This window comes from Cuculus canorus, chromosome 15, assembly GCF_017976375.1.
Source record: "Cuculus canorus isolate bCucCan1 chromosome 15, bCucCan1.pri, whole genome shotgun sequence".
NCBI classification, from domain to species: Eukaryota; Metazoa; Chordata; class Aves; order Cuculiformes; family Cuculidae; genus Cuculus; species Cuculus canorus.
In genome coordinates this window covers 9,665,114-9,685,116 of record NC_071415.1, presented here as the reverse complement: position 1 = coordinate 9,685,116, position 20,003 = coordinate 9,665,114, and the positions used below count along the sequence as shown (strand labels likewise).

General features: G+C 49.1%; 1 protein-coding gene across 5 annotated transcripts in view; it reads right to left on the bottom strand.

Annotated features, from left to right (window-relative positions):
* Nucleotides 1-376: 376 nt before the first annotated feature.
* CACNA1H (calcium voltage-gated channel subunit alpha1 H) overlaps nucleotides 377-20,003 on the bottom strand; it is a 247,510-nt gene continuing 227,883 nt past the window's right edge. The window contains exons 30-36 of one of the 5 annotated variants that reach the window (XM_054080691.1): nucleotides 14,084-14,162; nucleotides 11,905-12,026; nucleotides 11,082-11,420; nucleotides 9,368-9,520; nucleotides 5,549-5,732; nucleotides 2,488-2,666; nucleotides 377-1,751 (exon numbers count right to left, since the gene is read on the bottom strand). In XM_054080691.1, the coding sequence (XP_053936666.1) occupies nucleotides 573-1,751; nucleotides 2,488-2,666; nucleotides 5,549-5,732; nucleotides 9,368-9,520; nucleotides 11,082-11,420; nucleotides 11,905-12,026; nucleotides 14,084-14,162 (2,235 nt within the window). In that variant the 3' untranslated portion in view covers nucleotides 377-572. The remainder of the gene's footprint in view (nucleotides 1,752-2,487; nucleotides 2,667-5,548; nucleotides 5,733-9,367; nucleotides 9,521-11,081; nucleotides 11,421-11,904; nucleotides 12,027-14,083; nucleotides 14,163-20,003) is intronic. The other 4 variants (XM_054080692.1, XM_054080693.1, XM_054080694.1 and 1 more) reach the window with 4 other exon arrangements.

Below are 20,003 nucleotides of genomic sequence, written 5' to 3'. Positions count from 1 at the left end.
TTTTTTTCCTTGTTTTGTATCTCACAAATACATTATTTCTATTTATATAACTGCTGATATACAGACAATGTACAGCTCCTGGGCACTCCCACGCAATGGGATGTCTCTAAAAGGTGCCTCGTTAAAAGTTGAGCGTCTTTAAAAAAAACAGAACCAACAAAACCTGCAGAGAATCCCCCAAATCCCGACCGCCACCGCCTCGAACCCGAATCAATGTGATTGAGGCCGTGGAGCAGGGTGGGAGGAAGGAAGCAACCCCTGCCTCGTCTCCACCTTCCCTTTAGAAAAGAAACCCTGAAACTGCTTCGCAAATCCACCTTCCCTGCCCCAAACCCATCACCGTCTCGTCCAGCCGTTTGCTTGGCTTCTTTTTTTCTTTTTTTTTTGTTGTTATTTTGTGTATAGTTTATTTTTTTGCAAACCTCCCCAGCGCTTAAGAACAAGTGATTGCGAGTAAGGAGAAAACCAAGCGAGCAGCCTGTGGCCCTGTGGCCGCCCAGTCCCTCCGGTTTGGAACCCCCACTGGTGTCAAGCCCTTGAGACCCCCCACCCCGCTCCCCCTTCCCAGAAAGCTATACGGGGTCATCAATGTCTTCTTCTGTTGCAACAGTCACCGGGACCAAGTCCTGCTTCTGGAGGGGGCTCTTAGCAGCGCCCAGGAGCTCTTTGCTTTTCTCGGCGTTGCTCTGCTGAGTTTTTAAATGATCCGGCTTTTTCAGTTCGGAGGTGGCAGGGTCTGGCCGGGAGTCCACGGAGGCCGGCGTGGACTGACCGCTGTCCAGGAGATCTGAGAGGCTGCTCAAAGAGCTGCCCTCCAACTGCTCGAAGGAGAAGTTGGGGATGGTCAGGTGCTCCCCGCGGCACGGGGGCTGCCCCCGGCGCTCCGCTTTGGAGGCCGGCTCCCCAGGCTGGCTCTCTGTGAGCTCCAAGGACTCTCTGTAAGCCGGGAACTCGCACGATGGGGTCCTTCGCCGCAGCATGCTGTTCTCGGAGGGTTTGGTGCGTGAGGCCGCCCCACCATCATCCTCCATGGGAGGATCTATAGAAATGCAGGGTGGGCTCATCTTCTTCTTTCTCCGGGCTCCGTGGATGTACTCGGACTCTGTCTGGATGTGGGCAGGGGACCGCTGCTTTTCCTGGCCAGGGTCCTCAAAGTGACAGTCCCCATCGCTGATGGAGGGGCAGATCTCGATGGAGTGCCGCCTTTGGTCATCTGCCCAACTGGGCTTGTTGAGGAAGCCCTTTGTGTCGATGCTGTAAAACTTCTTCAAGTCCTTCTCCTTCCCGCTGCCCCTGGAAAGGCTGGTTGTGCTGCAGTTCTTGAGGGGCAGCGGAGATGGGGCTGGGGAGATGAACGGTGAAGTTGAGCGGCTCCCAGCGTCCGAGTGCTCCCCTTCCCAGTCTTTGGCTGAACTGTTGATGTGGCAAACCTCCTCGTCAGCCAGGTCGGAGGACTCAAAGAGACAGCCCTCAGGACTCGGAGGGCTGCTGTCTGGGCTGGGTGGCCGGCTGGGGACCCCGTGCTGGCCACAGGTGTGCTTCCGTGTGAGTGTGCTGGGGTGCCTATGCGGGGAGGGCGGAGGGGAGTGGGGAGGAGTGCCTGGAAGGGAGGCAGCCATGGGATGGAGAGGGCTCGGGGTGAAGGTGCTCTGGGGCTGCTTTGCTGATGGTAGCGTCTCTCCAGGCTCTGCCTGCAGGTTGTCCTTGCGGTCCGGAGTCTGCCCGTCCATGGAGTCTGTTCGAATGGCCTCCTGGAAGGTGAGGAGAAACAGATGGGGTGAGAGCTTGGGGATTTGCTGGGCCAGTGACACTTTCCGTGATGAAATACAGCACGCAGCAGAAGGCTTGATGGGTCTGATGTGCCCTGCACCATCCCATCCCTGCCCCATCATGCCAGCCCCATCAGATCCTTCCTGTACAAGAGGATGCAGTTTCATTAGGATGTGGACCCAGAGCCTATGTATACGGGACTGGCATCTGCTGGGGCTTCCTGCAAGGTCCTGGTTGTGCTCTAGCACCAAATCCTGGGTCAGTGCAACCTGTCTAAAGTGACACGGTGTGGGGCTGACTGCAGGCTTCTCACAGCACAGGTAAAAGTGGGTTGGGCATCTCCTCTCTGTGCTTTTGCGGTTCTTTCATGGAATAGTACATCCACAAAGATGACAGTAGATACCAAAGGCCTTCCCTGTGTGTCCCTTGCTGAGACTGGAATATATACGGGGCCTTGAGTAACCTTATCCAGCAGGAGGTGTCCCTGCCCATGGCAGGGGTGGGTGGAAGTGGATGGGCTTTAAGGTCCCTTCCAACCCAAACCATTCTTGTATTCAATGATTCTACAATATTAACAGTTAAGGCACCAGAAACATCTTGTTTTAAAAAGGGGAATTCTACTCTCAGCTCCCAGAAACCCAAGAAGGGACTGGAAAAGAAGGGAATGATGCAGGTGACTACAAAGGAGTTCATCTGTGCAGGGTCTCAGCCTCTCACCTGTCTGCACAGCAGCTTGTTGAGAGTAGGAGATCGAGGTGCAATGTGGGGGGGAAGGATCTTCCAGTGGTGGCGGCCTTCACGGTTGGGAGAACGGACTGCCAGGTGATAGGACTCTGTTGGGACTCTCAGAGAGGAACATGTTCCCACGGGCTGGGAGCGTATGGAGGTTATGGACCCTAGGAAACACAAAGAGAGGGGTAAGGAAAAGCCTGTCTCATCTGACTGGAATCCCAAGCGTCAGCGTAAGCCTTGGGCAGTGCCAGGATTAAAAACCAGGTGTCCCTTGTCCTGTCTCCTGCTTTGAACACGAGGCCATATCTCACCAGGGATGGCAGGGAAGGTTACAGATGAAGTATCTGCAATTCAGCAGCACTGCACACGGCTCTGCCCGCTCTGGGATATCGCCTGTTACAAACGTAATGCTCGTAGCCTCTATTTTCTGTTTCAGGTAACAGGAGTCTTCTCTCGCAGCTGCTGTGACGCTCAGGGTGGATGGCGGCCACCACAACCACGTGGCAGCAAATGAAGAGCAAGTGGTGGAGTTGCCTTTGAAACCCTGCCATTGCCGCTTTCCTGGTAGCGTTGCTTTTGGGTGGATTTTTAAAAGGATGTTGCCTATTTGGAGAATATGGAGCGGGGAAGTCTGGTGGCTGTGCTGGATCCTCTGAGTCAGGACTGCGTTTACAGCTGCCAGGGATGGGCTCGCAGCCTTACGCTGCTCTGCCACACGGAGGCAAGAGCTGCACTGCTTAGATCCTCAGAGCCTCCAGAGCTCCACTTACAGTCCAACCTACAGCCTCATACAGCCAGCGGGCACCCTGCCACTGACTTCTCTGCGAGGAGACACCGCTGGCATGCACAGGGCAGTTTTCCCATCCACTGCAGCCCAAACACTACCACTATGGTCTGTCCGTGAGGCAGACCTTGGCTGACCGTGCTCTGATCAGCAGCACGGACACTGCTTGAAGTGCTTTGACAGTCCCTGAGCTCATGTATCAGGCAGGACTCACTCTCCTCCTGAAGGCTCTGAGTTCCCTGGCTGAGCCTAAAGGCAGTCCCTCCTCCCCAGCCCCTTCATGGTGCTGCTTTACTGCAGTTCTGCGTTGTTTGAAAGCTCTTTTGCTGTTTTATTTTTTTTGGCTGCAGGATTTATTGTCCTCATTAGCTTGAAAGCCAACGTCTGTTTCTACATCGCTGCTCCACGTCAAAAACACAGCTATCCATCACTTCAAGAGATCGCGCCCAGAGGTCAGGGACCTTGAACCTATGACAAAAGCCATCCAGACAGACTGCAGTTGCATTTCAGAAAGAGATTTGTTATTGGGAAGAAAGAAAAGTTAGCGTTTAATCGTTTTTCTTTTGGAGCTTTCCTCCAGAACACAGCAGAAAGAGCAGAGCAGTGAGCTTCCCACTACCAACCTGTCCCACTTCTCCCTAGTTCTTTTTCGGGCTCTCCTACAGCCAGAGTATCAATCTGAACCTCTGCCGTTCGTGTGCTAATCTGGCTTTACAAAGTGTTTTTATGATGTAGAAAAACTTTGTCATAAAAATCTGTTACAAACATGGTCATAAAATCAAACCCCCATGCTCTCCTCCCCATCCTTAGTTGGAATTTCTTTCTGTCGGAAACTTTCCACCTCGCTTTCTTATAGGAAACCCAAAACCCCTCTAAACTGCATACTTGGGAACACTGAATATCTTTGCATTTGTGTATTTTTCTCTTGTTTTTCTAGTAAATCAGGAAATTGCATCTAAACCCAAAATAACACAAGACCTGGTCATCTCACAATATTTTTACTGCATAGACACCAAAGTACTGGGAGAAGACCAGATGTCCATAACAGATATTGAAAACTCCACGGAAGCACAAATGCTAATGTGAGTCTCTCTGTGTGTTTGAGTTTTACTTGCATGTAACTTATAAGACTGTGACTTAAATCAGAGTTAGTTCAGCTCAGAGGCTGCCCGGCTCTGGGTGGTGCTAGTTGGATGCATCTACCAGACCAGGGAAAAAGTAAGACCTTGTTATATCCATCACTCAAGTGCTCTTGGAGAGAAATTTGGGAAACATGAGAAAAATCTTGGTCAGCTTTACCCAACCCTGCCAACATCACTGCAGTTTTATACTAGCATAAATCCTGATTTACACCCACTACAGGGATGAAAACCATCCCCAGGAGTCCAGCCATGAAACTCAACCTCTGTTTTCTTTGCTTAGCAAAGAATTTGCAGGTGAAATAATAATAAATACTGAGTGGAGAACGTTCATGGCTATCCAGAGAGTTTGAACAAATATAGTTACTTCACACCAGGAAATTAGAGCATATCTTGCTGGCCCCATTAGGGTCTGCAAACCCACAACTCATCTGTCCAAGCAGTTCTTGCATTTCAAACAACATTGCATCAAAGGGAACCAGGCTGGGAAGTTCTTGGGAGCCACTCAAGAAGTGTGTGTGCTTTTTGGGAGGCAGATATTTTCTTTCTTACCAATTTCCCCTTCAAACCAACTCGCACACCAAGAGAGAGGAAAAAAGGCATTTTAGGGGAGATGTATGTGGATGCAGTTGGGTAAACTAGTCTATGATTCTATGGAAGCTGTGGCTGCCCCATCCCTGGAAGTGTTCAAGGCTGGATTGGATGGGCCTTGGGCAGCCTGATCCAGTGGGAGGTGTCCCTGTCCATGACAGGGGGGTTGGAACTGGATGGGCTTTAACGTCCCTTCTAACCCAAACCATTCTATGATTCTATGATTCTAAATGTATACTCGAAGGCTCTGTGTACCTCATGTTTCCCTGAGTGTGGGGTCTCTCCACAAGATTCGATAGACCACCGGGCTAAGGACACACTGGAGAGTGGTTTCTAGTCTTTATACTCCCAAAGAAACTCCTGCAGCTCTGAACTAAATAGTCTGTGCTGAAGACACTGCTCAGCGATTGAAGACTGCCTGAAACAACAGCTGTGAAGAACCTGGAGTTCTATGATCCTATCTAATCACTCCATGTAGACGCTGCCCATGGGATCAGCTAGCAGGAGGAAGGGAAGGCTCCGTGAGCAGTACCTCTTTGGGATTTGCAGGGGTACGTTTCCATTTCCACCTCGTGGAGAGGGAACGGGGCTTTCGCTGGCATCACCGGCCGGAACATGTAGCTGTCGTTGGGCAAGGAGTGCATCCGTGAAACGGAGATCTTGCGGACCGTCAGCAGGTTTTGAGAGTCCTGTGGCCTCAGAGAGGCTGGGCCGCCCTGCAAAGCAAAGAGACGGGGAGAATGGGTCATGCAGCATCTTGGTGGGGAATGTACAGTAAACTCCTCCTTGCCTGCTTTTTGGTTTAAAACCTTGTGCAGATTTCCTCTTGGCATCTTACAGAAAGCCCCGGTGAGTTCAACAGGATACCAAAGGTACAGCACGCTGGCTGAGTAAAGAGCTCAAGTTGCAGCTGGAGTAAAATGAGGCATCAGTGACCCACCACCAAGCTACCTCTTGGACACCACATACAAAAAGTAAGGTCCAGGAAAAAACCACTCTAAACGCATGCAAAAGCCAGCAGTTCTCACATTGTTCTTCTCTGATGTTCCCAGGGATGCTTTCAGCTCAGCCTGGGTGGTGATGCCCTTCTTCTCAGAGCCATCCTGGGACAAATGAGCAAAACTGGCCAGTCTTCTGCCAAACTGACCAAGGGTACCAAGTGCTTGTGGAAATTCATGTATCATCTCCCCAAAACACACATACAGGCAGACATTTAAACACACACATTAACACCGCTGCAAACCCGGTGGCTTTTCTTCTACAACATGGAGCATTTTGGGCACCACTGACCCCAGAAGATGACAGCCACATGGCAGGAGGCAAAGGGAAGTAGAAGACATCACGGTGGTATGTGTGTGGGTGTGGAGCCTCTCTGGGGCTAGAAAATGGATTTCTCGTTATTTGCTCTCACTGTTGAATGGGTCTACTTGTAAGTGCTCAGGCAGAGCACATCACAAACCCTCACTGCTTCTCTGGTGACCCCTCACTGCTTCTCTGAGGCCCTCATAACTTCAGGCACCTTGTAGCAAGTTTATCCCGGGGTCTTAGGAAGCTTTAGGGACCCAAATGATGTCTCTATGGTGCTGATGGAGCAGTGGTGAGAGGCGGTGCCATCACTTGACCAAGTTCTGGGGGAGCGGGAGCCCTTGGAACAGGACCTGCAACCTGGCTCCCAGATCCAAAGCTTTAGTTCTAGACACGTTCCCCTCACCATTTACAGCGTCATCCAACGTACAATGGATTGCTCTGGTTTTCCTTTAACGTCAGCCTCCCAGTGACTGATTGAAAACATTTCCCCAGCTGCAAGTCTTAAATTAAAATGTATTTTGCTTTGCTCTGCTGGGCTGTTTTTCCTCTCTGCTAGCAAAATCTGCGCCTGACATCCCTCACTGGATGGTTTGGAAGTCACCAAGGATCTGGTTAAATCTGTTTTTCTCCATACATTTCCTGCTTACAAATTTATTTCCTCGGCTCCCTAAAGAGACCCATCCCAAGACAAATTACTTGATGCTTTTACTTCGCTGAGCTTGACTGAGAAGATGGGGGCATCACCAGCAGTTATTTACAGGTAGCTGGCATTCAGCGCTCACTGCTGCCTTGCCCAGCAGCCTTCCAGGTGCAACCCAGGTCTCTCATCTGAGATATTAATGCATCTGCAGCGTGGCAGAACCAGTTGGCCTCTGGCCATCACGGCTAATAAGCTCTCAGCATCGCAACACCTGAGCTGAAGGCTGGTGGGCAATTAACATCCGGTGCCACACAGAGAACAAAAGGTCTCACTCCACTTTCTCGGTAGACTAACAGAAGCAGCACAGTATTTGTCTATTAAATCTCAGCTCATCCTTTCAGGGTCTTGCATTAGTCTTCTCCGGCTGGAACAAATGAACAGAAATTCCCTCCTGACATAAATAACTGCAATTTTTAAGGTTTCAGCTATATAGATCCAGCCGACTTAGGGATGTGGGCACATTCCACACGGCTTCAAAGCCACTGTAATAAGAACCTGAAACATGAAACATGGACAGGAAGGTTGTTGGCTCACACCTGGGGAGCTCCTCTCAACAGCTAGGAAGGTTTGGAGACACACTCCACCTGAACTGCTGCTCCTCCCCTTTGTTGGGAAATGCCTGATGCACTTGGGAGCCTGATCCCATGTCCTGGCTCCTTCAAAACCCAACCTAGTGCTGCTGAGACTGCGTACGGCAAACCCTGCAGGCACCCCGAAAAATTGGGGGGATCCCAGGTGTGATAGAGGTGTGCAAGGCGGGAGCCTACTCACCGTGGGACCTCCCTCAGGCCAAACAGAAAGGCAATAAATGACCTTACAGGCTGTGATGCAGCTCAGAGCATCTTCAATCAGCGAGCACAACTCCCTTCTCTTGTGCCTGGGATTGTTGAAGCTCTGATTTTGCTCTGGTGCAGAGGGAGCTTGAGTAGAAATAATCCTGCAAATACCTCCACAGGACATGACCCTTCCTGGGTGATTAAACGGCCAGAAGATACTCTATAAGCAAAGGTGACTGGCAGGATACTCTGGAAGAGGGAACACAAACTTCTCAGAGGCCGGGAGCCAAGAGCCTGCAAACAAACTGTGGGCAAAGTTCCCGGAGGAAGGGCTCCTCCCGATCTCACTCTGAAGATGTGTTTCCAGCGCTGTGAGTGAGCTTAGCCATTTCCCAGAGCCTCTGTGGTGGGGACGGCAGAGGCAGAAAAAGGGCAAAATGCAACTCCCAGCCTGTGCCTGCTAATGCTGGTGCCCCTGCACAGCCAGCTCTGGTGGCATCCGGGGTGCTGGTGGTCCCCATGGAGGTAACAAACTCTCAGCTCTGCCAGCAGAAAGCCAGAACCCTTTGCAACTGCATTTCCAAAGTCTCCAATTTTGCCTGTCTCTGAAAGGTGCCTTCCCTGCATTCTCCCTCTGAGGCCCCGCAGCTTCCACAGGGCCAAGGGAGCTTGGGTTACACTTTCACATCACTAGTCTTGCACGGGGAAAAACACTTGGTCACGAAGAGCTTAATCTGAGCCCAGAATCTGCAGATGCTGTGAGATACTTGCCACTAGAAGGTGCCCTGATAGTCATGACAGAAGGCAGGTAACAAAGGGGAGAATGGCCCAATCTAAAGCAAATTAATTCTGTGTGGCCACTGCCAGTTCTCTGATGACAGCACGTGCTCCCCATCGCAGCAAGTGCATCTTCATCACTGGCCGTGGCTCACATCTTCTTACACCCACAGGAGGACACGTGGAGAACCTTCAGTCTGAGGGTGCAGCGCTGCTGCAGGTCACGCCGTGCAAGGTCCTTATGCGATGCGACCTGGGCACTGGTTCATGGTGCAGTGGGAAGGGACTGAGCAGAAGGGGTTCTGGTCAGAAGCACTTCTGGTCTGCTGGGTGATCTCCCCAGAGCATCTCCTGAATCCACAGCTCCAGTGCCTGCTGACAGCCTAATGTGTTGATCTACTTATGCCTTTGCTTCCTCGATACCGTATCACAGACAGGTTCTTCTCGTAACAGCAAGAAAATCAAACTGGGTTGTGTTTTCTCCATGAAGGGCTCTGCCTGCCTCCAGCTCTTTGAAGACAAACTGCTCACACATCACATCACACAGCGAATATAAGACTTGTTTTAGCTAAAAGGAGTATTTCATTTGTCCCTCACACGAGGCTGCAGGCAGAGTCAGCTGGGGGACAGTCTTTGCCCAGTCCCTGCACATGCAAAGGATGGACAGAGGATGGAAACAGCTGTTGTGGCTGTGAAGCAACAGGTTTAGGACAATTCAGACACCACCACTAACTACACAGCACCAAAGCACAATGCCACAATGCAGAAGCAACGGCGCCGCGTCATTCACCTCAGCCTCGTGGCCTGGGGTTTTGTGGGAAGGTGTCAGGACATGGTGGGAAACAGAGCAGAAGGACGGGATTTCCATCATGGGAGTCTCTGCCCCCTCCAGCGTGTCTGAGTCTAGGATGGCTAAAGACACATTCTCACAGCTCAGCGCCTCCTTCAAATTGGGGAGATAAAAAGGATCAGTAGCAGAGCAAGGCTGGGTTTTAATGCCTGATCACATTTGTCCCGTGGCATTTCCTAGTTGCCCCATTCATCCAGAGCACGAAAAGGAAACGTAGGCTGCAAAACCCGACATAAATGGCAAGAAAATACAGAGCATCTTGCAATGCCTTCCCGGGTGTCCGTGGCACCATCAGAGGCAGGATTAATCCTACAGAGCTCACGTATGTCACCTCTTCAGTGCAGGTGGCTGGGAGCTGCCAGCCATCCACAACTGCCCAGAACAGCCTGGCTGGGAAATCTGTGGCCAACTCCCTGCTCACGTTGTTCTCCCTGGAGCATCACCTCTCACTATGAGGTTTCTAGGGCTTAAAGGAAGCTCTGTGTGGCTTCTGATCTGACCAGGAGGTATTGGAAGATGAGGATGAACTCAGTTTGCAATCACAGCCTATGTGAAAGGATGCGTCCTCTCTTCCTTCAGTGAGAAAAGCAACCTGGGTGTTTATCGTGCATTTTCCTGCAGAAATGTCTATTAGAAACTACATTTAAATAGAGAATTCCCCATCGCTGTGTAACTCAATTTCTTTTACTTGACTTAATAGAGTCTGATAGATTTTACAAAAATCTAATTTCATGTAATTTAATTTCAAATCCCCCATTGATTTTGTGTAGATTTATTTGCCATCACAGTGTCAGAGCAATTTTGCATTTACTATTAATCATATGCTATTGAAATGGGATGAGACAATTATCTCATGCCCCTTCTTCCATCCCCTGACTTCCGATTGCCCTGTCTTTCTAGAGGACTAATAGAAATCAGAGAGCAGGCGGCATCTGAAAAATCAACCCAGGAACCTCCAGCTTCTTGCTCTGACGGTTCCCAGGGTCCAAGTCAGCCCTGCCCTAACCAGCGCAGGAGTCAGAGAGAAGCTCCATCTTACAGCAGCGCTAGACGTGCCCTCCTGAGCTGCGTACTACGATGTGCCTGAGGCTCCTTTGTAAATCCCAAACTGGGATTACAAAGAAACTGAGCAGTGTTTCTTTGTCTGCATGAAGGGAATCTATGCCATCCTTTGCCGCAGGGGTGACAGTGCCAGCATTCTCTGGGCTTTATGAGATTGCTCCCTGGTGCTGCTGCCCACGCTAAAATGACAAGGACTGATGTATTGGTGGGGAGAACAGGACAGGGACCTGTGGCTGTTACCTTCTGAACCTGAACTTCACAACCTTTGAACAAACTGGAAATGGCAGGTAATGGGACTTTCAACCCTCCCCGGAACCTAGGTCAGGGCAGGGTTAGTCCTGGAGAACATGTTTCAAGCAGACTTCCACCTCAGGGAGCCCTCCTGAGATGACTCAAGATGCGGAGGTGGCAGCGACAGCTCTGCCGTAGGGGAACCCGGGAAAGCTGCCTTCCCCCACGCTGCCTCGTCTCCTGCCTCTTTGGCTCTGTGTCACTCGGGATCTGACTGCCTGATGATGAGACAGCAGTGACCGGTGAGAACTGTCCCCTCCCCTGAGCACAAGAGCAGCAGATGCTTTGTGTGAACCGTTACCAGGGTTTGGTGCTTCACCTGCACCGCTGGCTCTGACTTCAGCGTCTCCTGACTTCTGTAGGGTGCCCTGCTCTCTGGAGCCACTGCACCTCCCCTGCTCGCGCTGATGGCTGGGGTGGTTGCTCCTCTGGACATCTCCAACTCAATCTCAGCATCCATCTCAGCATCCTCCTTGGCCTCCTTGTTGCTCTCCTCCAAGTGTTTCATCAATACTGCCACCACGACGTTGACCAGGACGAACTGTGCGATGAGGACGAAGGTGACAAAGTAGACAGGAGAGATAACAGGCAGATAACTGAGGCAGTGCTTGTCCTCCCGAGTGCATTCCCGGAGAGTGTCCTGCAGCGAAGAGGGAGTGGTGAGAGATTAATAAGGGCTGGGGCTCTGCTTGAGCTCCAAATACAGAAACATGAAAGACAACCTGCTGAGGACTGAAAAACATACAATTACACATCCCAGACACGATAGCTTGAAGGTACAACAAAAAGATAGAAGAAATTACAGACATCTTGAATTACATCAGCTACAAAGAGGAGGATTGTGTTACGTGCCAAAGGCACAGAGCACATGGTTACTCCTCTCAGCCACAAGAAATAGCATAGTTTTCCTTAAGCATTTTGTTTATGTTAAAAAGAATGAATTTTCAGGTTAGGCGAGACTTAGGACAAATTATCCCTTGAAAGTACACTCGGCTTTTAAATGGGAAAGTTTAATTTTCATGTTTTAAAAGGCAATCTTTTTTGTTTTCGCAAAAGAGATGCTTGAAATCTGTATCTATTTATCTATGGAGAGAAGGAAGTACCCAAACAAAGACCGCACATACCTTCATGATACCATTCCAGTTGTCCCCTGTTGACACCCTGAAGAGGGTGAGAAAGGCCATGCCAAAGTTGGTGAAAGTTGCGTGCCGGCTCAGGCCTTCACAAGGATTTTCTTCACTGCAGTCTGCAGGAGAGAGAAGCAGAAGCACATCAGCAAAGCCACGTTTGCCAGTGCTTGTTCAGAACATCCCCTAAACCAGGCGGTGAGACCCCAAGATACGTCACACTGATAGATGGCATCACGTCTCACTGTGGGCTGTAGAGATCATGCAGCCAAACTCTTCTCAGTGGAAGCTATAACAGATGGAAACATACTGTGGCTTAGGAGGTCCAGGTTGGACATTAGGAAAGTTGCTTTCATCTGGGGCGCCCAACAGCCCTGGGACAGGTCACCAGAGAGGATTTGATTGGAATTTTTCACTATTTGGCTAGACAAAGCCACAGCTGCTCTGAGTTGGTGATAGGGCTTCAAGCAGGAGGCTGGGTGGGGGCCCCCAGAGGCCTCTTCCACCAACATTTCTCTGATTCTCTTGACTTTACCCCAACAGGCAGAGCCAACACAAAAGAGAATTAAAAGGAGTGGAAACAAGCAGACTTGCTGGGCTGTCTCAACAAATACTGTTCTACACTATCCTTTGTCTGTCATCCTCTTGATTATGTCCTTATCATGATTATTTTTTACAGGGTATGTCTACCATGAGGGATATTTCACTGAGATAGAGTGGAGCAATTTGACCTTTTCCCCCTGAGAATTAATATACCAATGAATGCAAATGGAACATAGGAATTATCCCTCTTTCAATAAACACAGACTCATTAAATATCCATTAGGACAGGCAGCAGTGTCTCTCGCTCGGGCATTTCACTGCTGGGTATTTATTTTAGAGGTAAATAGGAAGAAAAACCAAAAAAGGCAAACCAAAAACCCCATAAATGACCAGTCTTGGGGGACTGAGTGCTGATGGTTCTTGTGGCTGACGTGGAGCAGTAGGGATCCGGAAAGAGAAGTGAAAGCATTTCCCAGTTAAATCGGGCTGGGAAGTGGTGTGTGCTGCCTGCCTGGAGTTTGCCCAGAGGACAACAGGGCTTTCCCAGTTTCTGCCCAGACGCGGTGGTTACGTGGGGGCTGGCAGCGGCAGGGGGTGTGTAAACACAAAAAGGATTCAGAGTAGCAAAAGGTTTCTGTGTGAATATGACATTTTTCACCCTTGTGGCTGAAGAAATACATACCTATCTATCTAGACATGTCATAGAAACGCCAGATAGTTCATACTTTTCCAGAATTTGTTGAAGACCGAAAAATAATTTGTCTTTGGTTGAAAGAAATATTCTGCTTTCAAGCATTTGTAATATAAGCAGGGGATTAACAGAGATTAATGACAGCCATAAAATCACTGGTGAGGAAGGGCCTTTCTGATGCTCTTGGAAACCTGACTGGGATGCAAACATTGAGAAGGTGAACAGATGTCCTTTGAACAGCGTGTTTAAAGGCCGCGGCTGCCTTGGTCTGGCTAAGCTGGGCAAGGTAAGGCTGGAGAGTTTTCTCTCTGACTCCACCTGATTTTCTTTTTAGTGGTGGACACATTCCTCATCAGCTCTGCAGCATCCTTAAACCAGAGGAATAAATGATGCTGGACAAACAAGAACCAGTGGACGCCTCCTGATTTATGTAGAAAGGGGAAGGTGATGCTGAGAAGAACAACAGACAGACAGGACTTGGGCAGCTGGAAAAGCAATGTCAGCCAAGTGCAGAAAACTAATGGAGTGTGGTGGAAGCTCCGAGGAGGGGCGTGTTTATAGTGGCACCTCTCCAGCATGAATCTGACTACCATCCAGCTTTGCAGACTCGCGTTATGTCTTAAGTAGCAAACGTCCATCTTTGTGAACAGATCCATGCTGGACAATTATATTCAAAGAGTAAATAGTTCCTCTACAACCACGAGTGGTGTTGGACAAATCTCTAAATATGTGTATGTGTGCGTGTGCAGAACCTTAAACAGGTTCTGTATTACATCCTCGTGTGTCATCTGTGACCCTGAGATCAAGAGAAAACCTTAATCTTCAGACCATGAGCTGTGAAGCTAAGGAAGGTCCGAGAATGAGAGAGAGAAGAAAGGAAACAGCTAGATACCGAATAAACGTCAACTAGATGAAATAACTTGTGTCAGGCACATTACTCACCAAGCTTGCCAAACAGTTCCACTCCCAGGGCAGCATAGATAAAAAACAGGAGCATAAAAAGAAGGCCAAGGTTCCCTACCTACACAAGGAGAAAGCAGAACAAGGGTCAGGCAAGTTGAGGTCAAGAATTAAATTGCTCCATCACATTTTAAACACAAGCAAAAGAGGGACTGGTGGCCAGAGGCTAATCATCATCTCCCCTAGCTTCCAACACCCTGGTCCCCTTTCATGGTTCTGCTTTAATAGACCCAGAGAAGTCTCCCTTGTAGGGGAAGGAGCAGATGCTCCCGTGTGCAAAGCACTCTCTGTGCCTGGTGCCTCTCTATTCCCCTTGCGCTTACCCGGAATTCATCTGTAATTTGGGCAGCTTGGAGCCTCAGTGGCACTTAGCACAGTGGCAGTTTAAGTGACCTGGTGCTCTGGTTTGAGTTTCCATTTAGGTTTGAGCATGAAGGCTGAGGGTTTCAAGACAGTGACATTCACAAAACACGTCTCCAGCCACAAGAGGCTTTCAAAGGTTTTTGTTGCCTTGGAGGGCTTTCCGAAAAGGAACATATGCTCCAGTAAGATGTAAAGCTCTCCCCGTCATACCACTTTACAGATATTTTTCAACAACAACTGCCTGAATTTTACTTTCAGTGTTCCAAAAGCAAAGCCTTATTCCACACACCAACATTTAAATGCAGGCACCTTGCAGTCCCAACCCTGCGTGGTGCGCTACTCAGTATTACCATGCACTGCAAGGTGGCTGGAGGGATGGTAATGGAAATGCAGTGAGGTTAAAGTGAACACAAAGGGTCTTAATAACAATGGCATCACAGTTATCCCCACTGGAGTCAATCACTACCTGGCATCGAAGTCTTTGAAACATCTCAAAGAGCAGATTTCCTGTGATTCAGGCAGAGAACGTGAAGGGTAGAGTAACCTGACCAGCCAACCACCTGCAACAAACTCTGGTCACATTTACCTTCCCTGCCACTTTTAAATGCCATGTGTCTACCCCTTGTAACCGAGAGTGAGCAACCGAGATTTCTGAGTAGACACGGTGTCATAAACATGATTTTCTCTCTATATCCAAAGAGCTAGGTGGTGATTCAGGCAGCCAGGCTGAGGGACTCAAGGTCTTAAGGTCTCTTTTGGTGAACTCTAGAGTTTAAGAGCGCTTTCTTCTCTGAGGCAGCCCAGCCACAGTGGGTATTTTGACTATGCTGCTTAATTTCATTAGGAAGATTATCAGTACGATACCTGTTATCATAAAATTAACACAGCTATCACTTATGAAGAAGGATTTTTTTTTGTATTAAAGAAATTGGAATGGCCACATCACCCAGCGGAGACTGTAATTTCTATGAAGCCTAAACTGGCTGCTACATGTAGAGCACTGCAATTCCTCTAACATTATTACCATGCTCCAGGGAATAATAGAGATAATACTGGGATGTGGATGGCTGGTCTGGATTATCTCATCTGCCTGTACTGTCCTCTGAAATAGTGCCCTAACTTATGTCTGCTGGACCGCTGGTGTTTTGTAAGGCATTAGAAAGCAGTCTGCAAAATGACTGCAAATTAGAAAACACAGGAGAACAGGCACACATGCAAATGCACACACACGCTGCTGGGGAGGCAAATGAGCAAATAATTAAAGAGAAGGAAAATAAAACTGATAAGTTTTCTAGGCTGAGCATAAATTAAAGCCTGAGGTAGCACCGCAGAAGAGGGTCTTGGATTTTTTTCAAAGCAGCCTATAAGCTGAATATTTTACTGCTATTTTAAAGCCTAATAAATCAGCCTGCAAACTTCTGGTGTTGATGAAATTCCCAAGAATTTAGACTAACATCAAAGTTACTACCAGGTTATCAGTCAAAACTACTCTATATCTCTCAACACGCAAAGCTTGTCATGAGCTGACATTTGCTCGCAAACAATTTGCCTACCATCCAATGTGCATTTGTAAAAGACTGTGTATTTAAGATTGTGACTAATTACTAAACTGTGTCTCATAACTAGTCCTCCAAAGACCGGTTTACACTCATGGGGTTGCTGTACAGGCTCAGGGCATCCCAGCCACAGGCACACTAAAAATGTGAACAGAAGCGCGTTTTCTCATGTGGTGTCTGAGGTTGCATTTGCCCTTGGCTGAGAGCAGACACATGGGCAGCTCCAAAGCTCAGCAGATGCACAGGATCTCTTGGGAAGTGGTTGAGTGTCTGACTGCTGGGGAAATGTGGCTATATGAAAGAGATACAGGAGATATATGGAATACAGCAGCAAGTCAAAGACATCAGGAAAAATTTCTTCACTGAGAAGGTTCTCAGGCAGTGGCACCACTGCCCAGGGAAGTGGTTGTGAGTCCCCATCCTTGGAGGTGTTGAAAAGACAAGTAGATGAAGTGCTCAGGGATCTGGTTTAGTACTGGACAAGTACGGTTGGACTTTGGATCTCAAAGGCCTTTTCCAACCAAATGATTCTAGATTCTATGATATCCAGAGCAGCTCTGGCATGTCAGCTACGAAGCAGGTTGCTCCCCATGTGCTGCCCTGTCCACCTCCTGCAGACACAGCAACTACATGGACACTGCAGGCAGTTGATGGCTCCTGAGGTTGGAAAGGGCATACGTTTCTCAGCAGCCAACAAACACTTGATGCTCAAGAGAATGTGTCTATTTTTACAGCTTGTGGCTGTACGGAATCAGTAAAAATCAGTGTCAAATTTCATATTTTGTCAGTGCTAGCCCATGGCTCTCTGGTACGTGTCCCTCAGGACAGGAAGGTCTTCTTCAGCCTATGGCCTTCACCAAGGCCTGAGCACAGAGAAGGAGCCAAGGCACATTCTCAGAGATGGGTTGAGGTGGAGAGAGCAAGGTCAGTCAGTGGCTGCTGAGTAGCAGAGAAGGCAGACGGGATGTGTGTCTGTGATCTTGAGTGAGTCATTCCTCTCCTGTAACTCAACGTACCCATTTGTAATTGCCTCGTGGATAGGTAATTAATGTCTCTAAAGCACTTTGAGATCTATTGAGACCAGACAACAAAGAGATTGTGCATGAATCATGTTGCTGGGAGGAATGAGAGGGGGGCAGGAGCACATCCTGGCACTCCTCTGCAGCAGCCAAAAGCTGGGATGCCTGTGCTGGACCCTGCATCAGGGACAGAGATCTAGCTCTGGTCAGCAACCTCAACTTTGGCAGCTGGTCACCCAGGCAGGCTCTGAGCAGTGGTTCTGCTCTAGCTGCACTGAAAAGGTCAGCCCATGCTCTGTTTATCCATCAAACTCCCCCTGACTTGGGCTGATGCCTTTGTCTGGGCAGAGAAAACTACAGATAACCAGCTGCTCTCTCTGGGAGCCAAGGGCTACCCATCACTGGCTGCAGCCTCTAGGGCCCAAAGCGGAGATGAAGAATATCTCGGAGATGTTCTTGGCGCTCTAAAGTACTTCAGAGAAGCCACAAGAGAAGATACAGACATAGGTGAGAATTTGTGATTCCTCTTGGAACCTTCACTTTCTGGCATCTTGGCTGTCCTACGCTGCTGGCTAAAGTGTCTGTGTGCCCCGGACACAGGGATGCTGTGGGGAGAGAGGCAGAGTCCTCCAGCCCACCCAGAGAAGCAGGGAGGCCCTGGGTGAGGAGCTCCCACCCTTCACCATGGTGCATCTCAGCTGGATCTGTGATTTACTATTGCAAAAGCCATGAAATAACCCTGCTCCGTGGCAGGGAAAGCAACCCTCCTCTCCACACACCCAGCAAACCCCTTCTCCCACTGCCCCTGTGTGGCCTGGGGAGGCTGACCCTGCTTAGCTCTTGTGGACACCGCTGCTATTAGCTTTTTGTGTGACTGCAGACCACTGCATGTCCCCTCAGAGTTCAGTCTCTGACATTTGCCACTAAGTAAAAAGCTCATATCTGCAGGTACTGGGATGCAAAGCAACGATGCCAGGTTGTATTAGCTTGATACACAAATGTGTTGCACCTATCACGTACAACAAGACACCGGCCACCCAGGTAAGGTCACTCCTTTGTGCTGCTGTCCCCTGTGTGATCTTACTCAAATCCCTCTAGATTCTGCTGGTCTCTACTCTTTGGGAGAGGCACTGATGAAATTCTGCTGCCCCACTCCTGCAGTGGTTGGCAGAAGTGCACTACAGTTCCTCTTGTGCCTCTTCTTGCTCTGACATCAATTATTTATGCATCACTAGCCCATACCTTAGCATTTCAATTGTCCATACACAGCCCCCTGGGATACCTGTCAAGAGCGATTTCTCATACAACTAAGCCCCTGCCAATCCTTTCCAAGCACGAGCCCTCTTCGTCTTCCTTCCACCGCTCTCCAGCCAAAGCAACAAGCCTGGCAGCAGGAAAGCACTCATTTATGGCCTAGACCCAAGCGAAAATGGACACACTTGTCTACTTGGAAAACAACGCCATCTGTGTGAATCCCAGGACCGGTGGAAAGAGCCAGACGGACCACCTTGGAGGCTAAAGTCATCTCATTGGTGCAATCACAAGGCCACCAGCTGAACTGAACGAGCTCCCCACTCAGCCCCACAGAGACCAGTGCTAAGGGTCAGCACAACGGGGGTTTCTTTACTTAACGATTTCTGCCTCACTACTCAAATATCTCAGCCAATCCTGTGCTCCTTTCCAGTGAGCAGCACAGCACATACATGCCTCCCTGCCAGAACCTGTCTCATCTGCAACGCTTGCTGATAAGACTTTTCTCTTCTTGCCCTGTGAGCTTCGGTGTGTGGCTATTGCTGTTACACAGTGCCCCAAAAATTAGACATTAGGAAGAATTTCTTCACCATGAGGGTACTGAGGCTCTGGCCCAATCTGCCCAGGGAGGTTGTGGCTGCCCCATCCCTGGAGGTGTTCCAGGCCAGGTTGGATGGGCCTTGGGCAGCCTGATTTAGCGGGAGGTGTCCCTGCCCATGGCAGCGGGGTTGGAGCTAGATGATCTTAGAGGTCCCTTCCAACCCAAACTATTCTATGATTCTAAAATCTCTTCATGAGCTGAAGTTGAGACAAGCATAGGAATTACAGCACCACAAAGAGTTAAGCTCCCAGAGAGGAGCAAACTACAGCCTCCATCCTTCAGGGCATTGATAGAATGAGGAGTTCTTCACTTCTTTTCTTGGCACAGAGTCCATCTGGGGGGAGTTCCAAGCTTTGAAGACAAAGAGGAGGCATACTGTACAGTTCTGCATTTAATTAATGTGCCGTCCACAGAACAAGTGAGAAAGAAGAAGGAAAAAGATCTTTTGATAGGAAAGTTTCCTATTTTACTGTTGTTGGCCCTGCAGAGCCAGGATGACAACTGGACTGGATTCCACTTTGTCTCCACTGGGAAGAGCTCTGGCAGCATCGACTGCAGGTTTTCTCGCTAGCAATCGATACTAGAAGTGCTGCGCAGACTGCACTGGGCTGCTCAGCCTGGTGGATTCACTTACTCAGTGAGCACTTTACCCCAGCGGAAAGCAAAGTTACAAATCCGAGAATGAAGTGCAGACCATGCTCCAAGGAGAGTGAGCTGCACTTTGGAAAGCAGGGGATATGAGAGGGACTAAAGGATTACCATGAAACAGGAGCCTTACAGAACCGATACAGCCATCAGACGAAGAAGCAGGGGCATATTCAGCCTAAGTATGAGTGTGGTATTAATCACTATAGAGCCTTAATGGGGCCAGAGCTCATAAACACTTAAAACAGGTCTTGAAAACCTGCTTCATACTGAGACATTAAAGGAGTTCAATGTTCTGGTTGCCAGATCACAAGAGATCTGTTTAGCTCTTATTGCTCCAAAAAGGAGAAGATTTAAAAGAAAAAAAGTGAAATTGCATCCAACAAAAAACCAAACCTGGCCAATTCAGACTAAAAACATCAGACTTTTTCAGGAGAAAGAGTAAACATCTACTGGAAGGATGCATT